Source organism: Mus caroli, chromosome 2 (assembly GCF_900094665.2).
Source record: "Mus caroli chromosome 2, CAROLI_EIJ_v1.1, whole genome shotgun sequence".
Classification (NCBI taxonomy): domain Eukaryota; kingdom Metazoa; phylum Chordata; class Mammalia; order Rodentia; family Muridae; genus Mus; species Mus caroli.
The window spans coordinates 136,997,272-137,011,642 of record NC_034571.1 but is presented as its reverse complement, the minus strand read 5'-3'; the positions used below and the strand labels follow the sequence as shown (position 1 = coordinate 137,011,642).

Here is a 14,371-nt window from a genome sequence, read left to right as displayed (position 1 = left end):
GCTATGGGGGACTTTTGGGATAGTATTGGAAATGTAATTGAGGAAAATATGTAATAATAAAAAAAAAAAAAGGCCAAGGGTATTGTGGGGGTGACTTGCCCATGTGGAGGGTCTTTTCTGAGTGATCTCCTAAAATAAAATATTCTAATAAGAATTTTTTTTCCTTTTTAATAACCTGTACTTCTCTTTATTCTCTACAAGACTGGGATCCATCTTGGAAACATTAAGAATATCTACTGGATTACAGTCATCCTCCAAAGTGAGCATGTGGGTAAACTGAGTCAAGTCTTTCTAGGATAACAAGTAGTTCTCAAATCCATCTTTTTGTATGATTGAATCCAAATTCAATCACATGGTGGACTCCTTTGCCAATTTCAGACTCATGCAGAATGCTTCAAAGAAATTCAAAACGAGCACTGATTCTTCCTGGTGGCACTGTGTTAATTTGAGGCTGCATTCTTTGAGCAAGCCAATAGCTGCTATGACATTATCACCTGCTGGTCTTTCCAATAGCAAAGTGAGCATCTCTAGGCATAGAATTTCATGTGCTACATCTTGCTTATTAATAAGATATGCAACAAAGTTTGAAGTACTCAGACAAATTCATTTGCCATTTCTTTAATATTCTTTCTGAAAATTAAGAATTAATCTCATATGGATTTATTCACCAATTTGTGGGACTTTTGAGTTGGTACTTGCCACTAAAATTGCATAAGCACTGGTGACAAGTCAAGGAGCAGTTTTGCTTACAAAGCAGATGTGGACAGTAGTCCTCTTCCTTAACTTGAAGAAGCTCGTGGATAATGAAACATCCTGGAGATGCTGATTTTATTGGTGGTCTCAGCATTGTTCATCTTCCTTAGGGCCTCTCCGCTCATCGTCTGGTGATGCTGAGCTGATTTTACCTGTAATCTGTTCCTGCTTCATCCTGAGCCTTGAGGGAGGAATGTCCAGTCCCCACTGTGAGTAAGGAGACAATCCAGTTTGCCTTCCCTCTTTCCAGTAGGTTCATCCTCAGTGGAGCTCCGTTACTACAGGTTCTGGGCTTCTTCCAGGAGACAGGGACTCCCAGGATCTCTTCTGACCCAGATCTCTTTCTCCTTCTCCATGTCTTCCCTGGTGATTCCATGTTGCCATCATAAAGCATCCTCTTTTTGGTTTCTCATTGGTTTATGTGCTTATTCACTTTACAGCTTGACCACAGCCCCCCTCCCAGTCCCACCCTCACACACATACCCATCCCCCACCCTCTTTCCCTCAGTGATGGAGAGGCCCCACTGTGGGTACCAACCAACTCTGATACATAAAGTCACAGGAAAACCAGATGTATCCTCTCCCACTGAGGCCAGACAAGGCAGCCCCGCTAGGAGAAAGGGATTCAAAGGCAGGCATTTAAAAAAGCATGGAGAATTTTTTTTTTTTTCCTTCTGGGATGTCAGTGAAGCAGAAAGGTGAGCTGGGTGCTTTCCCCGTCTCCCTGAGCTAGCAGGCTTTCACCTCAGTGTTGGCTCCTGAGCCTTCTTTTGGTAAATCAAACGTTTGAGATTTTGTTTTAAAAACAGCACACCATCTCTCACCATATACAAAAATCAGCTCAAAATAAACCAAAGACTTAAGTGTGAGTCCTGAAACTATAAAAATATAAGAAGACACTCGAGGACATCATAGGGTAAACACTTGGATATGATTGCAAAAGCACAGTCAACGAAAGCAAAAAACCTGACAAAGGAGATTGCATCAAACTATAAACTTTCTATAGAGGAAAGCATTCGTCAGCAGAGTGAAGATTAAAGGGGGGGAATATATGGAAACTGTAAGAAAAAATGATTTTTAGAATATATAAGAAATTCAAACAAACCAATCTAAAACACTAACAATGTGATTTTTAAATGAGCAAATGACCTGAACAGACATTTCCCAGAAGACATCCAAATAGCCAGTGTGCATATAAAAAAACTCACGCAGCCAGGCAGTGGTGGCGCACGCCTTTAATCCCAGCACTTGAGAGGCAGAGGCAGGGGGATTTCTGAGTTCGAGGTCAGCCTGGTCTACAGAGTAAGTTCCAGGACAGCCAGAGCTACACAGAGAAACCCTGTCTTGGAAAACCAAAAAAATAAAATAAAATGAAGTTATATGCCCCAGTACAGGGGAACGCCAGGGCCAAAAAGGGGGAGTGGGTGGGTAGGGGAGTGGGGGGGTATGGGGGACTTTTGGTATAGCATTGGAAATGTAAATGAGCTAAATACCTAATTTAAAAAAATGGGGAAAAAAAAGAAAAAAAAAGAAGGTCATAAAAATAGAGAAAAAAATAAAATAAAATAAAAACAGCTCACACAATGAGATATTATTCTATCTCAGTTAGAATGACTGTTGTAAAATGAAAAATAAGTAATGATAGCAAGGAGAGTCAAAAAATCTGACATACTTTTGATGGGGATATAAATTAAACTAGCCATATGGAAAACAGTATGAAAGTTTCTCAAAAACCTAGAAATAAAATCACCATATGGTGCAGCCATCCCACTACCTGCAACATATCTGCAATCACTGTGATCAGCACTCTAAAGGAACAGCGGCATCCGCCTGTTTACTAATGCACTATCCACAATAGCCAAGAGATGAAATTGACCTAGATGACTATCAATAGATAAATAAAAGTGTGTTTTACATACACAATGAAGTATTATGTACTCATTCAATAAATAATGAAATACTTTCATTCCCAACAAGGTGGATGGAAGCAACAAACATTATGTAAAAGAAATAAGCTTTATATAAAAAGGTGAATGTTGCATGTTTTTACTTATATGGAGAAGACAAAGTTGATCTCAGAGAGGTGGAGAACAGACTTAACGTGACTAGAGTCTGGGAAGGGGGATGGGGAGAGGAAGCAAAGGGATGGTGTTAGAACTAGCCACCCCCACCCCACCCCACCCCACCCCCAGGTGCTAGTGTGAAAAGCCTCATAATCTGGCCCTACTCTCCTCACATCTGCAGGCAAGAGCTAACAGGCCACACAGTTCTCACAAGAGCTAACTCTCATACTGTCAGGAATCCAGGGACAACTGTCAGTAGTCAGGTAACACAGGCTACATATTAACTAAGCCTGCTTCCTTGTAGTAAAAGACCACCCCCGTCCCTGAGAAACCTTTATGAGTAGGTATGACACTGTGTCCAAGGACTGAGCCTCTGATTTCAGACGCTTCCCTGCAGCATCAAATCTCTGTCTTAGGACAGACAGTTCAGTAGGTGCCTTTCTCTAGAGACTCCCTGCTCCTCTCCAGCCCCTAAACTAAAGCTGGTAAATGAGCATGGGAGTACAGTTGGGTAGGAACACACTGAATTCGAATGACTATTACTCTTCTATCACATGGACGGAAGGATGCCTACACTTGACAACAAAGAAGAGAATGCTTCCTGATAGCTGGTGTAGAGGATTTTGAACGTTCCAAACAATAATAAACAATGTGTCTTTGGTGGTCAGTATATCCAACACGTGTTTACATGTACTAAAAGGTCACACTATGAACCATAAACATGTAAAACTATTATATGCCCTTTAAAACTGAAAATATATTAGAAAAAAATTTAAAGAGAAACAAAACATTTAAATCCTGAAAGCATAAAAAGTACCAGTTAGAACTCCAGACCAGTAAAATTACCCTTCAAAAGTGAAAGAGAAAGCTAAAGATTTCCTCAAATATGTGCTTCAAGGACTATGGAAAGCAATTCTTCAAAGAGAAGGAACATGAAATAGTTCAGAAAGCTGTGTTCACAGCATGAAAGGAAAAGCCATAATCAGAGAAATGAAGGCAAACAATCTTTTTTTAACCTTAATTTCTCTTTAAAATAACCATTCAGGAAACAATAAAATCCACTGCACCAGTGATCGCACCATGTGGCAGGTGGGGGTGACGGCAGCAACCCCGAGGAAAGAGCCATAAGTTACAGGACTGTCCGGGTTACTTAGTGTGGAGCTGTTTAAAAGCAGAATTAGAGATGTTTAAGATGCATATTGTAAACTCTAGAGCAAACATACACGTGTGCATGTACTTACACACACTCTCTCTCTCTCGCGCGCACACACACACACACACACACACACACTACTCTAGTTGACTCAGCTCATTAGGAAGAACTCCTCTAAGACAGCAGCATCTTACTATTCCAGCAAAGGTCAAGTTGGAAAGGCAAACAGATGGCAGCTTCCAAAACACTTCCCTTGTTTGTTTGAGTGTGTTGACATTTGAGAAGGAAATGTGGGTGCTGGTCAGGAGCTCTTCTCACACCCAATTTACTGCAGCTAAGTAAAGACTCAAATGAAGTGATGGGTGACACAGAAGGAAAGGCCTGCCAGCCCAGGCTGCGCTAACACGAGCCTGGCAACAAACAGCCTGGGGTCACACCACAAATCCTCTCACCCTGAGGAGTCAGGTGAGGAACCTGAAGAAATAGGTCCAAACACAGACCACTGTTAATTTTAGCATCCTTATGTCTGTCTGATGAAATAGAGCAGAACATTTGCATTGTGACAGAGGAACGCCCCCGCCCTGGGACTATCCTCCCAAGCACAAAGGGTTTTAATCATTTTCAAAGACAAATAGAGCCACTAGTGTGAGCTACTCAGTCTATTCTCTCTGCCTTTCCCTTTTCCCTCTCAAGTCCTAGAAAGCCAAAGCAGCTCCCCTGGCTGCACAAGATCCCCAGGGCTCTTTCTCTTTCTTAAGAAAATCAAGAGAACTGCAGCAAAACAAACACAAGGTCATAGTCTGCCATTCTTCAGCTCGCACAAATATCTAAATATCTGAGGGTGATTTTGTGGCCTGTTGGGATGACAAACTTCTTCAAAGATACAACACAAAACCTAAACGTGTGATTGTAGTAGCCCCGCCCCTTCTTCTGGCCCCTTTCAAAGTCTTTAAATCCAGGAATGTGGCTGAATTCTCAGAGGTGGGTACATCCCAGCCCCTCACTGGTCCTTGGCTAAATGGTGATTCAGAGACCTTCTTTGGCATAGGCTGAGAGACTCTCCCTGCCAGGTGCTGTTGCAGCTGCCTCAGCTCTGAGTTACAACTGTAAGACAAGAGTCTCCCCGGACAATATGGGCTATAGCCATTGCCTTTGGTTACCTTCCAGAATTTGAAAAGAAGATCCTATTGCTAAAGACACCACACTTGGGACACAAACCTGGATGAATAGAGCTGGAAATGACCTGGAGACCTCCTCCCTGGGGAGTTCTCACAACACTGGAAGATGCTCCTCTGTGCCCACCACTGAGGAAGGTCAGAAGGACTCAACCTGTCAGACTGTTGTGCTGGGGAAGCTCTTAACTTGCTTCAGAAGTGGACACTAGCCTGGGCCTCCAGCTGTGGATCCTAGGAGTGAGGGCGACATCTCCAAGTGTCCAGAGAATGAAGGCCTGAAATCTGGGTGGCAGCCCTCACTCCTAGGACCCACAGCCCATCTCTCCAATGCTTTCCACTGTGGAGGCTTAAAAGCACTGGAGTTTAGGTCAGTGTCTCCTTCCAGCACAGACTGCCACATGCATTCTGACACTGTGACTTCCACCTGCCTACGTCCCGCAGCAGCTGCAGGAAGTGGATCTAATTAACACCAAGGAGGCAGAAATCACATAAAGAGAAGCAACCAGCTCGATGAGAGGAAGACCTGGATGGGCCCCTGAGTTAGTACCTATCTCTAAGTAGCCGGACAGACCTGAGGCCTAACCATGCCTTCCTTCTTGTCCATTTGTGTGAGATTATAATACAGTTACATTTCTCTCTTCCCTATACACTCCCTCCAAACCCTTCCATATACTCCTTCCCTTTCTCCTTCAGATTTTTTCACTGTTATTGTATGCATATTCGTATACATATATATGTACATATTTCTAAATATAACCTCTTCAGTCCTAAAATGTTACTTGTATGTGTATTTTCAGGGCTGTCTCTTTGGCCCTGAATAACCCATTAGTGTGCTCTTCCCAGGAAAGACCACCTGCCCCACTCCCAGCTCTCCTTGCTTGCCCATAGTTCTCTGTGTAGGGTTGCAGCCTTGTGGACTTCCTCTCAACCCCTGCTGTCGAGTTTGGCGTGTCCATTTGTGGTGTCCTTGTTCAGTTCATGTTCGGGCAGTCATGTTGGTGAGACTTTATAGATGTAGCTTCTAACGTTACTAGGAGACACCATCTCACCGCAAACCCCCTTATCCTCTTGCTCTCAAAATCTTTCCACCCATTCTTCCACAATGTTTCCTGAGCCTTGGGTGTGGAAGAGTTTCGGGTATATCATCATTAGGACTGAGCTCCACATTAACTCTGCATTTTGATTGGTTGTGGTTTTCTATAATGATCTTTGTCTGTTACAAGAGAAGGTCCCTTGGTGAGGAGCGAAGACTACACAGATCTGTAAATGTAAGGACAAATGTTTATAGATTCTTGTTAGGGATTATGCTGCTTTAGTAAACTAGAGGTTGTAGATTCTTCTCCAATAATCATGATTTCATTAGCACTAAGTAGTTGGCTAGGTATCCAGTACCAGGCATGGTCTCCTTCTTATTGAGTGGGTCTTAAGCCTAACCCTGACTTCTTGCTGTCCCCTCTATTTGAGCATGAGCTTGGCCTCTGGCTTCTTCTCCGTCTGACTGGCCTTCTGCTCTTCCCACTGTCTATCAACACCCTGAAGGCGATTTTGCCCTCAGCCAGGCAGAGGCCTCCTCTCCATCACCCATCTCCATCCCTGCCCTGCCTGCATGTGTCACAACTCCTGCCTCCAGACAGATAATTAACCAGGAGCATCAGCAGTATTTGTATGACAAAACTGACTACCAGCAGGAAAAATATCAAGTTTTAGAAGGACATTTAGGGTGGATATTTTATATTTTATGTTCACATATTCAAAATACTTAACATTAATTAGAACCCAAATATCACACTTTATATACAATTAAGCCATGTCATGTTTTTCAGTTCATGACTAAAAAGCAGTGGCCTTAGGCCTGAGCACTACAATGAGAAACTGGTGAGTTGGTGGCTGTGCCCAGTGAGGCCCAGTGTGATGTGACCTTTCTCTGCCTCACTCACTCCTACATGAATATGTATGGTAAGTCAGTCAAGACCAGTTACTACTGAACCATCATCTCCCCTAAGTACACTGCAGGAGAGCACAATGCTTTCACTAGGGAAAAGCAGGAGCAGTCCTTCCTAGCCCCCAAACTATCTGTGAGCCAGTTGCCCAGGCTCTCTGTGCTATGTATTCATTCCTTTATCTGCTGAGCAGGGACTATGGCACCCAACTCTTCTCAACATATCTCACCATCTGCATTCCAACATCCTCAAAGCCATAGGCATCTTGTAGACTGCCCTTATAGAAGGGAAGAGAAGGCCTTGCTGGCCACTCTACTCTTGAAGTTTGATATCTCCAGAATGACCCTGTCTTTAGACTTGGTTTAATCAGTTTATGAGGTGAAGGTTCAAAAATGCAGGCCTGAGGCAGAGGCAGGCAAATTTCTGAGTTCGAGGCCAGCCTGGTCTACAAAGTGAGTTCCAGGACAGCCGGGGCTACACAAAGAAACCCTGTCTCGAAAAAAAAAACAAAACAAAAACAAAAGAAATGCAGGCATATGGGGCTGGAGAGATGGTTCAGCGGTGAAGAGCACTGACTGTTCTTCCGAAGGTCTTGAGTTCAAATCCCAAGAACCACATCTCATCACATGGTGGCTCACAACCATCCGTAATGAGATCTGATGACCTCTTATGGTGTGTCTGAAGACAGCTACAGTGTACTTTTTTTTTCAATTTTTTTATTAGATATTTTCTTCATTTACATTTCAAATGCTATCCTGAAAGTCCCCTATACCCTCTCCCCACCCTGCTTCCCTACTCACCCACTCCCACTTCTTGGCCCTGGCATTCCCCTGTACTGAGTCATATAAACTTTGCAAGACCAAGGGGCCTCTATTCCCAATGATGGCCAACTAGGCCATCTTCTGCTACATATGCAGCTAGAGACATGAGCTCTGGGGTACTGGTTAGTTCATATTGTTGTTTCACCTATAGGGTTGCAGACCCCTTCAGCTCCTTGGGTAGTTTCTCTAGCTCCTCCATTGGGGGCCCTGTGATCCATCCAATAGCTGACTGTGAGCATCCACTTCTGTGTTTGCCAGGCACTGGCATAGCCTCACAAGAGACAGCTATATCAGGGTCCTTTCAGCAAAATCTTGCTGGCATATGCAATAGTGTCTGTGTTTGGTGGCTGATTATGGGATGGATCCCCGGGTGGGGCAGTCTCTGGATGGTTACAGTGTACTTATATATAATAATAAATAAATCTTTTTTTTTTTAAACGCAGCCCTAAGACCTGTCCTCAGTCCCAGACCCACAGCCACAAGACTTTCACCAAAATAGCTATTATTGGTATTCCCTCCCTTTTTTCCTGTGAGTTCCCTGTCCCTGCATCCTTCTAGACACCCCTTACCCTCACACTGATTAGTCTCTACCCGGATCCTTTATATCTTCCGGCCTAACCTCTCTCCTGTAGCCCTGCTATTTCTTTGGACTTCTATAGTTCCTCCAAACTGGCCTATCTACTTCCAGCCTCACTTGCTGGAGCTGGAGGATGACCTTTGCATGTTATGCTTGACTATGATCTTTCGCTTGCAAAAGGTACTTCATTAGACTGGGATGAAGTCCACCTTCCTGGCAGTTATAGACCAGGTCCCTCCAACTTCACAAGAAGCTCTCTGCTCTCTGCACTGGTACCCAACTATTCAGCTAATCTTCACTTCCTCTCTTCCAGTCCTCCAACAAAATAATGTTGGCACCCTCCTATAGATTAGATCTAGAGTGTCTTCCAAGTGTTCATATAGCCAAGGCCTGCCTGGTCTCCACCGTGGCTCTACTGGCATGCAGGGGAAGTTTTGAGAGATGGAGCCTGGTAGAGGAGATAATGTTACTAATCCAGGTGTGCTCCTAAAAAAAGAGACTGTAGAGTCCCAGCAGTCTCTTCCTCCCCGTTCTCCTCTTTGTGCTTCCTAGCCATGAGGTAAACGGTTTGCATCACCATATGCTCCTATCATGATATATGGCCTTGCCAAAGGCTCAAAAGCCAACAGAGTCAATGAATCATTGCCTGAAACTTCCAAAACCATGAGCCAGAATAAGCCTTTCCCAAATGTTTCCTTACAGGGACCACAGGCTAACACATACTGTTCCTCTGCCAGATGTTTCCTTACAGTGATCACAGGCTAACACACACTGCTCCTCTGCCTTGGCAGCAGTCCCTTGCTCCTGTCCTTCTCAGTTCCATGTGTCCTTCAAGGTCAACTTCCAGAGTCCTCTCTAGTGCACAACTCCATTCCATCCATGCCACAATGCACTGGGCTGTGACACAACTGTTTCTATTCTTCTTGAATGTGTAAACTTGATAAGGTCAAGCCAGGGCTCCTTCACATCTGTACCTGAATGTTTGGTCCGGTGTCCATCAAACAAGGGGCTTTGATAATATATGAAATGAGAAAAACTGAGACAGAAGGCCACTGGGGACTCTGGGAGATGAACTTAATGCTACAGTGACCTCAACACAATCCTGGGCGTGGAAATGGTGAAGAACAAAGCACCATTTCAGGAAAGCAGAGGGGCAATGCCAGCTGAGCATGGTGGTCCTGTCTGTAGCCTCAGTGCTCACAGGGCAGAGGTAGAAATACTGCTGTGAGTATGAAGACAGCATAAGGTACACAGTCTTGCCCTCGATATAGCATACAGATAAATTACAGTGTCATGAAGGATGAAGAGAATGGTGCAAAATACAAACCAGGCAACGGTGAGAGGTGACGACTTCAGAGGACAATGGCCTCTGCCAGAGGGGCTGAGCTAAGAGTGACAATGGTGGACAGAGTGGTAGAGTAAGACACTGATGGGCCAGGTGGCAGGAGGGCACAGATGTTAGTCAGGCCCAGGCAGTGTGGCTGATACAGGCAATGCAAGAGGGACCCACACCCATCCTCTGGCTGGGCCTCCCGGCTTGCATGTATCTTGCCTGTACACGTTTCAGTGACTACAACACAGTCTTACAGCAATAACCTTCACTGTGCTGGAAAGTAGCACACTTAAGGATGCCATGAAGAAACGTTCAAAGATGAGCATTGCCTTTGCAGCCATCTCCCCTTGTCACTTCTGTCCCCCCTGTAGCAGGTGGGGACAAGGCTGTACAGTGGGAACCTCCTACCTGAGCTCATGCATCCACATCTATGGCTCCCGCTCAGAAGACACGTCACCCTCTGCCCCGCTGCTGGCGCTGCGGTCTTCTTTGCGGGGTGCATTCCGTTCTTTGCTTGACTCAGAAGGGCCCTTGGCTCTGGTCTTTTCTTTTCTCTGCTGCTGTTTCTCCAGCTTTGACAGCTGATTTAAAAAGAAAAAGAAGAAAATAGTTTAAAGCTGTGAAGACGTGACTAAGTAGCCAAATCCTCAGAACTTCCCAGGTGGAAACCACAGGAAAAGCCTCTGCCTGGTGCCTGGTGCCTGGTTTATCACGATGGCCCACAGATCCAATTATGGACAACACTGACCAAACAGCACCCGAATCCTTAACACACAATGGCTTACCTGCTACCTGTAATGTCACTCTGACTTTTCCTCACCCAGCATGGGGGATGTGAAGACAGCCATGCAACAGGCTTCTTCCTCAGGCTCAGAAGACTTCCTTAAATGGAAAGACTTTTTTTTTTTTGTAGCTCATTACCATTTTCTTTGATGGTGCTGTAGCCTTTCTCACATTGTCTTCCCACTGAGTATGTTTTAAAGAGTGTTCAAAGCATTCCACTGTTTGTGGAAGGTAACAGAGAAGACCGAAATAAAATACACTGAGCAGTGTCAGTTACATTCATTCCGGAGCCTAAAGCCTGACTCACCCATGCCATGTGCTCCTACTATGCTAATGGTAGTCACAGATGGGCCACCGGCCACTAGAGAATCCAGCTGGGGGGAGGGGGCGGGGGTAGAAGGGATGGGGTTGGCAGCACATGCTCTGAAGTGACCCAATTCTTCCCTTGATATCTCCCCAACAGTTTCAAAGTAACCACAGACTAGACAGTCAGAAGAAACTTAGGTCATCTCACACTGTGAGCCACAGAACAGCCACTCCAAGAAGGCCTGCTGAGAATAGTAGCCAAGTTTTGGTTCACGAGATTTTCTTGGACCAAGAAAGGTATCTGTACCAAAGCCTGAGAGACAGCAACACCCAGCTCCATCTGCTTCCCAGACCAAGGCATTTTCTCCATCACATGGAAAGAAATTCAGTGACGGGCTAGCCTCTCCCAGCTCGCCTCTGCCCCATGACAATCACTTCCCAGAGCCTTCCAGAGCACTGCTTCTTTTGTAGACAGACTTAGAACTCAACCTTTTATTGATGAACAATCAATAGCTTTCGATTTGGTCCAAGAAATCAAATGTATTAATGATTGCCTTACAGTATTATCTTTCCCAATTTCCATTACCCTGAAAAGTAATAGCAAATAACCAGGCTGGTTGGTGTGCTAATCAGATGCGTGTGCTGAGTTGTGCCACTGATCCAGAGACTTCCCAGGCAAGTTCCCTTACAAGATTCCACCCATGAGAGATTACAAGAGCCAGAGGTGGTGGATAACTACAAAGAAATGGTGTTTTTCAGGCACAACAGGCCAGCTGGACATATGAACTACATGACTGACAGTATGCACAAGAGCCGTGTCAGCTCAGGCCAGCTAAAATCCCAGCATGGGACAGTGGGAGGGGCACCCAGAGTCTCACCTCTTGCTGAGGAGCTCTTAGCTGGTGATAGCTTCTAAAAGAGGAAGAGTCTGGTTGTTTCAAGGGTGTGGCCCCTAGTAGATCAACCACTCTCCAGGGCAGACCCACACCCAAGAGTATTTGAGCAGACAAATTGGACCTATCAGTGGTTTGGTGTTTGTTTGTTTGGGCAAAAACAAAGTTTCAGAGACAGCACTACACAGCATGATAAACTCCCACACTACACACCAGGGTTAGTTCATTCACTGCACACTGTGACAAGCTCACACACACTGTGATGAAGTTACTCACTACATACTGCAATAAGCCCAGGCAAAGGGGTGGGAAGACAGACTCCGGCTCCAGTACACTGGCTATCTTGAGGAGAGAGGAAAAAAATATAGACTGAATACACATAGGCTTCAACTCAAACTGTCAACTTTCACTTCTTTAAGAACAAAACCAGATCTAGAGTTAGAGCCAGCCATGAGCTATTTGCATAGAACACTTGGACCACAGACAGAGAGATGTTCATGGCAGGGTGGACGTCAGCACAGAGCTTCCTTCATTGACAGTCACCCAGTGAAAGGTAAAACCTACTATGCTATGATCTCAGTGTGTAGCTGACTTCATGCTGACAGAAAGAAGCTCACTGTGTGGTCATGGCCTGGTAAGGAACAGCTCACATGCCAGCCCTTAAAGTAGCAAAGGTCAAAAGAAAAGGTAATAACATTTTTAGTATGGAAATGACAACACAAACTTTTGTTTCATTTTCTCTGCAGCGTTATTTTCTAAGAACAAATATTTCCTTTATATATTCTGCACAGATGTGGAAGGGGTTTCTACCTAAGAACACTTTTTATTTCTCTCTTGGCAATGAAAACCTCTTTCGTTTTTAAAACCATGAAGATAGAAAAGAGTCTCTCTGTCTTATTCTTTTTTTAGAATCATTTTACCTTGTAAATACACACAGTGGTACAGAAATGTATACTAAAAATGGCTAAGATGGCAAATTATATGTGTATTTTGCTAAAATTTTAAAATAATTTTAGGGGCCATGAAATTGCTCGTAGTGTAGAGTGCTTACTGCTCTTCCAGAGAACCCTGCTCCATTCTTAGCAGGCTCCTGGAAGCTCCAGTGCCAGAGACCCAACACCCTCTTCTGGCCTCTGTGGGTATCAGGCATCCCGAATACCTCTAGACAAAACACTCATACCCATAAAAAATAACTTTTGTATGTCAATATGTGGTGATTCACGGCCTTAATCTCAGTACTCCGGAGGCAGAGGCAGGCAGATCTCTGAGTTCAAGGCCAGCCTGGTCTACAGAGTGAGTTCCAGGATAGCCAGGGAAACACAGAGAAACTCTGTCTCAAATTAAACAACAACAAAACAAAAACAAAAAACAATAGTTTTGGTAAATATAAGTTGGCAATACTTGCTGAATTCTTCAATTTCTTCTATTTTCTGTATTCTGGTTCATAAAACCAAAAAATTTGGGAGTCAGTGTTCTGCAGTGCACTGTGCCAAGCTGCTTTTTGGTATATATTTACTTTTGCATGCACTAGGTATAGGGAGATACCCACATATGCACATACAAGTAGATAATCACAGATGTGATCTAAGACAGGTATTGAAAATATGGTATTTGTTTCAGAAAGTAAGAGGCCCTCTCAGTTTTATTTCTGTTTTAGAGGTAACGATCAGGAAATGTGAATATTACAGGGGCCAAGATGAATGTCAGCTGGACTGCCACATCTCCCCCAAGGCCTGGTCTGCTGCTCCTGACACCAGATCCCACACAGGGGATGACGGGGCACGATCCCAGGCAACAGGAACTTCTCCAGAGCATCACAGCTCCAAGCAGCATCCACCAGATGCAATAGCATTGTCCCATGGTGCACACACATGGAGACACGGGTTTGAACTTCACCTTAACCCTGATCCCCACCACCATGAGCCAAGCTTGTAAATCACATGTGATAACTCTTTAAGCAATAGGCAGAGCCATGTTTCTGCCAACCATGTAATGCTGATTCTCTTACATTACTTATCTTAAAATAACCCGATCCCACATGGCTCCAGGCCACCAAATAAAGTTCTCTGTGAGAACACTATGAACCAAATTAATACATTTAAGCCTTTTCTCGGAAAACTGGGTCCAATGCATCCAGGAGGTGGAATTTATATCTCAGGGCAAAGAAACAGATGGACTATTTTCCTTCCTTTCTTCCCCCTTTACCTCCCTCTTCCTCCCTCCCTTTCTTCTTTCAAGCAGATATTCCCTTTTCTCTTTTTCTCTCCATTCCCCTCCACTCTATTTCCTTCCCTCCTGGGAACTACTAAGAAAGGAAGAAAAAGAAAGAAAAACATAGTATTATGCATGGGCTCACATGGAAAGACTGGCTTCCAAATAAACAGGAGCTCCATATCTAAGAGAAAACAAAGCGCTGTGAGTCTGATTACAGCAGCGAAGGGTGCTGATGCTGAGGGCGTCTGTGAACACAGCAGCCATGGGTGCTGATGCTGAGTGCTTCTGTGAACACGGCAGCTACAGGTGCTGATGCTGAGTGCTTCTGTGAACACGGCAGCTACAGGTGCTGATGCTGAG

At 44.5% G+C, this 14,371-nt stretch overlaps 1 protein-coding gene and 1 pseudogene across 1 annotated transcript in view; both read right to left on the bottom strand.

Annotated features, from left to right (window-relative positions):
* Positions 1 to 14,371, bottom strand: part of Dtd1 (D-aminoacyl-tRNA deacylase 1) — a 159,415-nt gene that overhangs the window by 9,181 nt on the left and 135,863 nt on the right. Inside the window, exon 5 of the mRNA XM_021152900.1 lies at positions 10,224 to 10,396. Coding sequence (XP_021008559.1) covers positions 10,244 to 10,396 — 153 coding nt within the window. The 3' untranslated portion in view covers positions 10,224 to 10,243. The remainder of the gene's footprint in view (positions 1 to 10,223; positions 10,397 to 14,371) is intronic.
* Positions 97 to 1,173, bottom strand: LOC110307203 (annotated as a pseudogene).